The 12,299-nt window shown below is 35.3% G+C and overlaps 1 protein-coding gene across 1 annotated transcript; it reads right to left on the bottom strand.

The window, feature by feature from the left end:
• Positions 1-282: 282 nt before the first annotated feature.
• LOC136033493 (uncharacterized) lies at positions 283-7,107 on the bottom strand. The gene is made up of 3 exons (XM_065714239.1): positions 7,075-7,107; positions 4,408-4,547; positions 283-1,918 (listed from the first exon to the last, which is right to left on the bottom strand). The coding sequence occupies exons 1-3, from the start codon at positions 7,105-7,107 to the stop codon at positions 283-285; spliced, it is 1,809 nt and encodes a 602-aa protein (XP_065570311.1).
• Between the last annotated feature and the right edge of the window lie 5,192 nt (positions 7,108-12,299).

Below are 12,299 nucleotides of genomic sequence, written 5' to 3'. Positions count from 1 at the left end.
TAGTCCATTATGATCTAAACTCAAACCGTAGCTCAGATTATCAGGATGAGTAGGGTCAAATTGAATGTACCAATAATTATGGAATACCAGACCACCATATATAGATTTTTCAATCTTAAGATGAATTTCTAAATCTTCAATTAAGTGGATTTTATGTGGAGCTGCAAATTTCAGCATTAGTTGGTATGCTAAAGATGGTGTTGGAAAATTTGGGTCTAAACTATGAGGATCTAGTACATCTTCAACATAGGTCATAAAAACATCCGCTAGAGTTAACACGTCTTATGCGAGATAAACTCCGCAATAATGACACAAATTTTTGCACTCGAAGACATCCCAAACTTCTTGCGCAAGATCGTATTCTTCTGTACTTATAACCTTTTGGTTGGGATCATCATAAAATGATGCTTGAGATGGTAAACTTGGTTCTTCAAACCGTGTAAATTCATCCATATAACTATACGGGAAAACACCCTTTTGCGTAAGTAGATTGTATTGATGATCATTTGAAAATTTCTGTCGTAGGATTTGGAAAGACTGTGGATCTTCAGCCTTTTGTACAGCAATCAAATTTTCCAAGGATTTTAGCAGGAATGCAAAAGTGTCAAAGAAGAGAATTGAATAGCGGCGTTTTTGGTTATTTTCAAGGGTCCGGGACCAGCTAATTTTTAAGGTGAGAAATTTTTCGCTTGATTTAGCCAATGGTTCGTACTGTGGATTAAAACCTTCAATTTGTGAAAGGGATTCCAAAACATGTTTTATGTCATAACTTAAATTATGAAACCCAACCGGAATATACCGCTTATGTCTTAAAACGGTGTTACATGTCGAGTGAGCCAAACATTCAAAATTCAGTCCTTTAATATATTGGCAGTGGTGTCTGACTGTTCTATCTCCTACTTTTTTCGGTTTTTCGATCAGGGGTTTTTCACATATACCAAAATTAGTCTCTTGAAATTTATGACTATCTTTTTCAGTAATTATCATCTCGTGACAAGTATCATATATTTCGTCTAAGCAGTTTTGTGCGTTTTGAATAAGTAATATCATGCCGTCAATATGGCAAGTTGGTCCATAGGTTTCTCGGTATTGCTCAAGATTTTTACCGTATTTGACGACGGTATGAGCATACGCTGCTGGCCGGTGCTCTGAAATTATTCCTTTTCGAATAGGTTCGTCAACTTTTTTGATGGTTGACTCGAAATCTGCGAAAATTCTATTTTGAAATGGCATTTTATTATAGAAATCGTTGAATTCAATTATTGCTTTTTCGCCCTTTGGCATAGATACTGTTTGCAAACCGTGAGGAGAGCAGGCTTCGATATGGTGTTTTAATTTATCCTCAGTCCTTGATGGTGACAGGCAGTATGGACAATAGAATCGCGCTGTTTTTCCTGAAGGTAGTAAACGGCTTAGATTTACGATAGGCCAAAAATGAGCGTAGTCTGCATCATCCGACTCTCCGTACAGTAAATAGGCATAATATTTTACATTAGAATTGGATGGAGCACGAATTGGAAAAATTGCTTTCTCTAGTTCATTATAATGTAATACGCATATCCCTACTGAGGCGGAGGCGTTTTCTTGTTCCCATTTTGAGATATCGTTGATTTTGATTGGCCATTTTCCCTCAAAATAGTTGAATGTAACGGTTGGAAAAATACCGGGTTCTCCATGAATTTCTTCTATCCCATTCCTATTTAACTCTAGTAAATTAGAATGACTAGTATTGTCTTTTAAAACTTGATGTCCCGCTGCCAAGACCGACCATTTGAAACATTGTAATCCTTGGTTGAACCGTACCTGAAAAATTCCTCTTTTGCTAGCAAGGGCTTGCTGAACTGGAGGACCGTTCCGGCCAACAGGAATGGGAAAATCCCCATCAATTTCGCAATACGAATGTCGAGACTCTGGATTCCTGTAAGTGAATATCCACTCCCATTTTCTGCATACTTCTCCGCCGATTCATTGATTTTTGTGATGCATTTGCCAATTTCTGTATCTATATCCCCACCTCTATCAAAACGTTACATGTACGAAAGCAAAGGGACAGTCCTATCCTCTTCATCTTCCCGGCTAAAAATTGCATTAACTGCAAGTTGAGCTCTTACGCTAGTAAGTTCTTCTTCTTGAATTTGTCGTATTATTCCACCGATAGTTTGGCGCAAAACATTGACTAGTTCGCCAGATCTTTGGTCTTAAAGGCGAAATTGGATTTAAAGCTATATGATCTTAAGTAATTGTGAAAGGCATGATCTTTCAATTCAAATTGAGCTCCTCCAAACTGATTAGAAGGACTCGGTTGATCTAAATCTACTTGTAAGAAGAGATCAACAGTTATCGTTGAGCATTCATTCAGTCTGGTTCTCCGCTGTGCAAAGTGAATTTGCTATAGCCACGCCCCTAGGATACAGTGTTTTTTTCACTGAGAACAAGCTCGATTGAATAGGATTTCAGATTTGCATTTGATGAAAGCGGGCCCTAGTAATAACTGGTTTTATTACAAAACAGGGCCCTTGCGAGTAAGTTTCACTCGATGATATTTTAGTATATTAGATAGGCAAAGCGGCATTATCGTCAGAAATTAGTAATGGTAGTGACAAAAGAGCATTTTGACCGGCGGAAGGACGAAATGCTACAGTTAATTTCGCAGTTACAGACTGAAATAAACTACTCAGAGCAGAAAATAAATTGCTCAGGACTGAGCTCGTCCAAGTGAAGACTTCTACTTTACGAACAGAACTATATACAAGAAAAAATAATATCATTATACACGGAATTGAAGCGTCACAAGGCTCAGAAAATCTTGGGCAGACTGTATCCTCATTTTTTGAGGCTAAGCTTGAAATATCCAACGCTAACCAAATACGTATAAGTGCCATTTATCGTATTTCAAAGAAATCTAGTCGACCAGAACCAGAGAGTGTTCTGAGCCTCCGAAGTGGGACAGAGCGAAAAAAGGTTGTAGAGCCTATTTTTGTAAGCCTAGATGGCTTTGACCGGTCGATGATCATTAAGGAGTGTGGAAAACTTAAAAAGACTTTAAAAGTCTTGTCCAAGGAGGCGTCAGAATGTTGTTGGATGTTAAAAAGTCTAAAAATTCACAGTGGGCGAAATATCTAGATGAATGCTTTGACCCAGTTAAAGTGTCAACTATCCAACCTGAGGAATTAGACTCAGAGTCATAATTGTGTGTCTTCCTTTCATTCATAAGTTTGTCAGTATAAGTTGATTGCCAATTGATTAGATTTCTATGTTGATTTTGCCCCATCCTTGCCAGCGGTCGGATGTTGATAAGGTTCTTGAACATCCCTTAATTTTTAGATATATTTTATATTTTTCTCCTTCATATGTAGTTGTCATTACAAGTTGATTGCCGCTTGCTTACATTTTTCTGTCTAAAATGTGTATTTCAGTGCTTTTTTTATCCATGTTATTCCATTTTCTTTGTTTTGTTTTTCTCTTTCAGAGTTAAAAAAAAGTTCCTACGGGTGTGTGTATTTCTCATGGCTTTTGCTTCACTTCAAGATATGGCCTTGTCCCCTGGAAACTATTAGGTAAGTAATGATTTCCTATTCTTAATCCCGGGGGCTAATCACTTCTTCATTACCAAAAAATTATAACCGGTTAAAACAATTGGAGAATTCTTTTTTGGATTTAGAGAAAATATTTGATGAAAAAATAAGTAATGAAGTAATGACAACATTATGTCTGGCGAAGGTATCAGTCATCACAAGTGACACATCTGATCATTTTCCTATACACACTGTCTTCAACACAACGAGGATGCCAACTCCACTCGTAAGAACTGACCAGGGTCTATAAGTAATTAATCTTAAAGAGGAGAATGCTAAACTGTTAAATGATGAGTTAAAAAAAGTTTCTTGGGACAGTGTCCTAGCAAGTGAAGATGTGAACGAAGGTTTTGAAATTTTCCACAATGCGATTGTAGCTGCATATAAAACATGCTGTTTTAAAGAGAAACCAAGAAACCGTGGAAGAAAAAATACACCAATATGTCCATGGGTTACAGAAAGCTTACTTATATGCATAAATAAGAAAAATAAGTTATGGGCAAATTACAGAAACCACCCAAACCGAGAAAACCTAGAGAGATATGAGACGTATAAGAAATACCTTCATTCAGTTCTGAGGAAAGCAAAAAGAATTTATGTGAATAATAAAATATCGGAAAGTGGGAAGGATGGACGAAAAATCTGGAAGGTCATTAATTCGATTTTGCGACCAAATGATAAAAGAGCAGAATTGCCTTCCAGACTTTTTGTCAACGCGGAGGCTGTTACGGAACCCACTCGGGTTGCAAAAGACCTCAGTACATTTTTCGCAAGGATAGGAGGAATTATATCTAATTCTGCGAAAAGTCCCCACAAACCCTACGAGCATTACCTTGGCTCAGAATGCACCAAATCAATGGCAATAATTCCTTTGACATCAACTGAAGTAGAACTAATTGTGAAGACCTTGAAAGGCACATCAGCATCTGGATTTGACCGGATAAAGCCCTGAAAGCAGTCCTCCCTTCTATCCTAGAGCCATTAACTTATTTAATAAACCTGTCTCTAAGAAGTGGTGTTTTTCCCTCGAAACTAAAAAAAGCAAGAATAATCCCTTTGCATAAAGGTGGCCCTCAAGACGATCCCTCAAATTTCCACCCATATCCATATTATCTGTTTTTTCAAAAGTTTTTGAAAAACCCTTACAAAGACTACTTTACCAGTTTCTCGAAAAAAAAGATTTTTTAATTGTCGTCAATTCGGCTTCAGACCTGATCATTCAACAGAAAATGCTCTGGCATCCTTAAGCTTATTCATCAACAAAACACTTGACTCAGGTCTTCTGCCAGCTGCTATATTGATTGACATAAAGAAAGCATTTGACAGTATGGATCATACAATCTTGCTGGGAAAGCTGCAACATATTGGAGTAAGAGGGATAGCCCTTCAATGGTTTGAATCTTACCTTCAAAATAGGCGCATCTACATTGGTGACGACCCAAGCAACGACACTACTGTGAAATTTGGTGTGCCCCAAGGATCAATCCTCGGTCCTCTTTTGTTTTTAGTCCATGTAAATGACCTAACTCGTATCCTTAATCCGAATCATGACGACAAAAAATGCTGTAACCTATGCTTTGATCAAACATCTGAGGACATTACTAACGAGCAGGATGAACTTATAGCATTCGCTGACGACACTACAATGACCTGCTGCCAACAAACTTGTCATCAATGTAGAAAAATCTTGCATTCTACTATTTTCTAGGGTAGGAACCATTCACCCAGAAATAACAGGAATTATGACATCTCGTGGAAAGGTTCAACGACCAGTAAATGGATGTTCAAAATATTTAGGAGTAATAGTAGATGGAAACCTTTCTTTCCTTCCTCACATCCATGCTGTAGAATTAAAGCTTTCAAGGAGTCTGGGTATCATGAAGAAACTGAAGCAAACATTCCCACGTAAAACCCTTACCCTTCTCTACAATGCACTCATTAGACCCCACTTACAGTATTGCGCAATGGTATGGCAATCGACATTCAAATCCCATCTGAAAAAACTGGATTCCATCCACAAGAATGCCTTGAGGATCATCAAACACACAGAAGATTATCTCTCGCTAAAATCGCTGTTTGAGCTTTCCTGCTTGGTTTTTGCTTTCAGATTCCTCTCCGGCTTGCTTCCACCGCCTTTTAGGAATCTAATCCGTTTGGTATCCAAACAGCGTCTTCCAATTACAAGACTATCTGCATAGATACATATTCAACATACGCCAACAGTGAGGTCGGATTTTTCGCCTGACATCGTCTGTGCTAAGGCTTACAATACTCTACCGCTTGAACTGAGAGGTAGGAGCTCCTTGGTTCTTTCAAAAAGAGAATAAAAAATATCTTGTTTTAAATTAGTTTAATTGAATATAGAATCTAATTAGAATAGTGATTCTAGTTATTATTGAGTTTTTTAGGGGGGGGCGTTGGAGTGGTTTGCTCCTGGATGAAGAGGTGGGGACTTGTAAGGATGTTTTTTGGTTTGGGCCATGGTTGTATCGAGAAGTGGAGGGAGAGCCATAGTGCGTATTTATTTTTGAGGTGATATGGGACTCAGCATGCAGTTTTTGCATAGAGATGAGGGATTATGTATGTTATGACTGTTATAATTTTTTTAATAAACCCGAATGAACTTAAAAAAACAAAAAAAAACACTGGTTTGTGTGTCGCTACCATTCAATTCAAATTGAGCCCCTCCAAACTGATTACAAGGACCCGGTTTATCTAAATCTACTAGTAAGAAGAGAAAATCTTCGTTAGAATCCAAAAACTTTTGGACTAGCGAGTCAACACTGTTTCGTGTGTCGCTACCATTAATTGAAACTCTTATCTTTTTCGCTGGTGGTTCTGAAAATCCAGAACCCTGACTACTTCCACTGTTTAAATTTTCACTTTTCATAATAAATCACTGAACACTTTCTTATCTTAAGCAAAACTGTAACTGATGCTATAATCTTTAACCCTCGCCTTTTATATCTTTTGCTCAAGATTATGCAATATTGTGAAATTTGTGCAATATTGGGAAATCCCCCCTTTTCACAATTCTGATTGGAAAATCCAATGACCTATTGGAATACTGAAATGTCAACAATTGCAAAACATGCCTAGCCCTGTTTTCAATAACACCTTTGTTTACCGACCATCGAGATGCAGTTACCAAGATTGCCAAATAGAATGTAACCCCCTTTTTCCACAATACCTCTCTTAATTTCATTTGGATTTATACAAATCAGTAATATTCTTTATCTTTACAGGGTTCTCCTCCAACATTCCTGAATTTCTCACAAGAAAACTATATTTATGTATATATTTTATTTAATTTGTATATTTTTTATTCAGTACAGTAAATTTTAATATGTCTACTTCTTACTCCAAACTACTTATGCCATATTGGAAGCTAGGAAAAACCTAAACCTACTCTCAGAAATATTTTTAAAAGAATTAAAAAACATAAATTTACTAGCCTAGACTATATTGTGTAATAACCACCAGGTTCGTAAATACCTACCTTTGCGACATCGCTATGTTGCGTCACTTGCATCTGGAAGACAGTTGATTGGTGGATTCGGGTGGGGAGGGTCGGGGCTTGAAAAGCCTATCCTTGTCGTGTGAGCTGTTACGGCCTATATCATTATTCGTTAGTCTGGTGATCATCATTGATCACTTATTGGTGATCAAAGAAATTGACCCATAAAATGAGATAGCTTTGGATAATGGATCATGTACTTTTAAAATTGAGAGACCTTCATATTGTCTTTCAACAGAAACTGAGGCCGGGAAGTACATACAGCCTAGCAATCACGGTTTCTCGACCGGTAAGTTCTGATATAAAATTATAAGAATATACATAAAATTTTCAATTTATAAAAAGTCTTGTAAGATTGTTATTAAGGAGAAGATATCATATTAATCTACAAACTTTAGATGTAAACAAATAGAGGATATTAATTTACCTGGGGTTTTAAACCCATTGGATGTGAAACATACCCTTCCTAGTAATATGACTTATAAGAATAATCCAATCATAGCATATAAGTTTTAAAGCCGATTGGGCTAATGATTTTTAACTATAATTTAACAAGGATACTAATTGGAGCCCCGCTTTTAATTGTGAACAATTTTTATCATTTGTAAATCAAACTCCTGGACACATAATAACAGGATATTTGGTAATAATAAAGCAACTCCATAATAACTACCTTAATTCTAAATATAAGACCAAGACTAACTTAGCGGAATTATGCCGTACGGACATTAGGAAATCAATAGGAGCCTCAGACCTAAACAGAGCGTTGAAACAGTTACCTCTACCTAACAGCTTAAAAAAAAGCATATTTATAAAAAAAATATTTATGACTTCCCAGCAAATAGTCAGAACCAAATTTTAAACATACATAAAAAACGAAACCTACCACAGTACCCATAATCCATACTATTATATGCATCAAAATTAGGAAGTCATTCACAACCAACATTTTTCATTTCGAAAAATCGTACAAAAAAAACAATAACAAATATTAGTTAAACCAAAGAGCTTTCCTGCATCAGAAGAAACCCTGTAATCAGAGATCGCTAGAACATATAATATTCAGGACCAGGTAAGAAAAGGTTTAATCCAATTGAAGAACTTGGTTACATTTTGAAGCAAGTTATAATAATAACTGATCAGGGAAAAACGAACGAACATAAAAAAACAGTAGGAAATTTAAAGAACAATTTTACAATTATCAAATTTTTACCCAGACGAAATAAATCAAAGATGGAGGTAAACAATTATATTTTATCAACTTTGCCTCAGCGGGGCAATCCGCCTTTAGACAGCAATAAAAGCCAACAACCCCAACGTCATAAGGGAATTGTTAATTTTTGAGGCAACCCAAACCTACAGAGAATTATTTAATAATTGTAATAATCAGACCTCTAGCATTTACCAAATTGTTAACTATTTAATAGAAAAGTGTTCCAATAATTACCACCACAACACTATAATGAGTGTTAGACTAAAAATTCTTAGAATATTACTGATTATGTATATCAGTAATAATAGGACCCTCAGACCTAAACGGAGCGTTGCAAGAATTACCTTTACCATAAAGCCTCAAAAAATACTTAGCATATTTAAAAAGAAATATTTATTAATTTTCAGGAAACAAAGTCGTAATCCAATTGGAAACAGACATAGAAAGCAAAAGCTACCCCCGTACCCGCAATCCATAGAATTATATGCATCAAATATTAAGATATAAGTTAGATCCAACATCTTTAATTTTGAAAAATCGTACAAAAAAAATAACAAATAATATTTAAAACCTTTGAGCTTTCCTACATCAGAGGAAACCCCGTAAAAAGAAATCGTTAAAACACACAATATTTAGGACCAGGCACGAAAAAGTTTAATCCGATTGTATCAAACATAACAATCGTGGGAAGGTTATAAAAACGTAGGAAACAAGATCAAACAATAATTCAATAACTTTGACATAAATCAAATCAGGCAAAATCAATACCCCAGTGGTTTCTTTATTAGAGAATCCCCTCTAAACCTGGCTATAAAAAGGGACAACCCTCATGCGATAAGAGAACTCTTACGATTTGGAGCCAAATCAGAGCAGTATCTTTTTACAAACTGCGAAATCTTGATTAATTTTCATACAAAGTATTAAAAATGATTGTACAGCACCCAAGAGTAAAAACATTTTTACAAGATAATCTGGAATGGTTTAAACAATATGAAGAATTTTTTTTGAACAAAATAGTAAGATTACGTACTGGAAAAAAAATAAGAAAATTAGATAAAAAAAATCAAAATCAAGACAGGGATAAAAAATGTAAACACTAATAAAATCAATCCCTCAAGACACCTACCTAAAAGCAGCCCATTTTATAATATGGAAATTCAATATATATAAACTTGAACCATAAGAAATATATTTTCCATGGTATTTGGACCTCTTCAGAATCCTAATGGATCAAAGGGTGCAACTAAACCGAAAATCAAGATTTGGCGACAACGCATTAAATGTTATCTTTGGCAAATTCTATCGATAAATAATTTCCACAAAACCTATCAATTAAAACTCCACCATTACAATATCCTTAAAGATATAATAACAAACATATTCAAATCAAACTATTTTCTGTAACATAAATGACGATTATGTTTTAACTTTTTAGGAACTATTTAATAGCTACGCTAATTCTAACTATAAGACCAGTACCCCTCAAAAACACCAAGAACAACTAAGCAGAATTATTCCCAAGCTGAGAATAGGGAATCAATAGAAATCTCAGACCTAAACAGAACGTTCAAAGAATTACCTTTACCTTCCTACCTCAAAAAATACTCGGCAAATTAAAAAACAAATATTTATAAATTTCCAGAAGAAATAGTCGAGATCAAATTTGAAACAATCTTAAAAAGCCAATACTACCCCCGTACCCACAATGCATACTATCATACGCGTCATCTCACACTTGCACGGAAAGTCTCATAAGCCAGACCATATCTGCCGCCCAGACGGGAACCCATTTATATTTCCAGAATATAGAGCAAGGAATGGAGAAAAAATAACGCCAACATCCCCGTAATTGTGAAAAAGGATAGATTTCAGAAAGCAATAATCACCATGGGTGCGGCAATGTATGGTTTAGCACCGGCAGCTGAAAAATTCTTGAGGTACAATTTTCTATCCCAAAATTGTGAACACTATGTGCAGTGGGTGGCTTTTAGCAAAAAGATTCAGGACAGGTGAAAATGAAGAACATTTTAAATTCACATCACCAATGCCATGTCATCAAGGCGGATTTTTTGTGAAAACTCATGCTGGAATCTTTCTAATTTTGAAATTTTATATCATTATTTCAATTTTTGTGCCAAAGAAAAGAAAAGGAATTGGGTAACAAATATGATAAAATAGTGGAAAAGGCAGTAAAGTATTTTAAAACTGGTACGCTGACTAAGGCACATGTTTGAATTATGGGAGTTACCCGTTATGTCTAATCGTTCTAAAAAAGTCTTAAGCCCCAGGACATGGTTGTCGATCTGTTAAGAACCATCCAGAATTGAGACGAGAAGAGAGAAGTCCTCCCCGAGTTTGTAATCTACGAGCATGACGAGATACCCATACTCTCAGGGGAGGTTAAAGCCATATTGAATCATCAGGTCAATGAGCTTCATTCTACTGTTGGCAATCTTATTGACCACCTAAATTTTTTCAGATCAGCAAAAAATAAGGCCACTGTGACGTTGGGTCAAAAATCAACAAAATCTCAGAATAGAGCAAAACCATAATACTATAAATATTAGGTTTTATTGGGTAAGACCTCCTGATAAGAATTTGAAAGTTGCTTCATTTGCTCGATTTATGGGTAAGATTTATGTGCTGAGCTAATCGTTTAGTCTAATAGTCTGTATTAACTCGAATAACAAAGTCAAAATGGTAAAAACTCAGCTTCTATATGTTCAAGGGTTTTTATTCTCCCCCTCCGTCCACTCGTCTAACTATTGTTGAATATGAACCTTTGTTTGTAATTTATTCCTTTAATATTTTCTTAAGAGCTTTTTTCTTTATTTTTAAGATATCGGACATTTACAAAAATTGACAAAGTACGACATGAATTTGTAGGCGAATTAGATAGTGCTTAATTAGAAGAAATACGGAAAGGCTCTTTCTGGAAGCTATTCCTTGGTTTGCTATGCGAGAGCAATCCCAGACAATCCAGAGGAATACAGATATTCTTGATAGAAACACTTATATCCGTATTCCGAGCCAATAATATTTAAATATTAAAAACATTCTAAAATAATTATTTATTTTACAAGTTAGAATAACAAAGCAGTGAGACAGTCAATTAATCAAATAATTGCTCAATTGCAAGCAGTAGCGTCTTTTTAGTTAAATTATATTTAATTTGTATTCATTATTAGTCTCCCACTGAGTAGGTACATGGCACGTACAAAAAGATAACGGCTTTATCTCTTTGCGGACAACTAACCCTTCCGAATATTACAGCTTGTACTATGTTGCAAATCTTTTCCCTGTGATTATTAGTATCTCCCCAGACATTTCGAATAAAATTTTGTTTTGGATTCTAAGCCGTAAAATGTAAAAGATTCAGTAATTCTTATTTCAATAGTCATTAACATTTATAGGCTTACGGTGCAACGGAAGACGTGTTTACAGGAGTTAAGATGAGAATCATCGCTTTGTTCACTATTCTGATAAAGGACATTTGCAACTCAATCCAATGGCTCTTCGAGAGATTTAAATTCCAAATGTTCAGTCTGAGGAAGAACTTAAGAACAGGAGACGAGTCAGAAGTGGGAGAGAGTCAGAGACGAGTTTCCCGAAGACATTAGAACATCACCTGTATTGGATTTTGCATTTGACAAAGAGTCACATGACTTGGAATAAAATTCTGAAGATGAATTTTTGAAAAAGATAACGATAAAGATATTTTTGATGAAAAAAGGACCTGTTGTATATTTGTTTACTTTTATTATTTATTTAATTTATATTCGATAAAAAAAAAGTTCGTGGTAACAAGGAGCGACCCGACTCAATAATAACCAAAACTTAAAAAAAAACTAAATTTTGATCAAACAAAAAGAGCGAAATTCAATTACAACAAAGTACTTCGCCATTTATGTAACATATAACTAAAAACGAGAATCCGAACGCGCCAAAAAAAATTGAATAACAAAGAACTTTGCTGTTAAAGACATATGACAGT

The sequence above is a fragment of the Artemia franciscana genome, chromosome 12 (assembly GCF_032884065.1).
Source record: "Artemia franciscana chromosome 12, ASM3288406v1, whole genome shotgun sequence".
Classification (NCBI taxonomy): domain Eukaryota; kingdom Metazoa; phylum Arthropoda; class Branchiopoda; order Anostraca; family Artemiidae; genus Artemia; species Artemia franciscana.
Note: the sequence above shows the minus strand (reverse complement) of the source record. Positions and strands in the feature narration are given on the sequence as shown.

Bases quoted from the DNA above. Each gene is read 5' to 3' on its own strand.
- LOC136033493 (XM_065714239.1), bottom strand. From the start codon at position 7,107: ATGCAAGTGACGCAACATAGCGATGTCGCAAAG. The intron at 4,548-7,074 runs GTAGGTATTTAC...TAATGGCTCTAG, and splicing joins AACATAGCGATGTCGCAAAG to GATAGAAGGGAGGACTGCTT. The intron at 1,919-4,407 runs GTAATGCTCGTA...ATTCACTTACAG, and splicing joins TTGGTGCATTCTGAGCCAAG to GAATCCAGAGTCTCGACATT.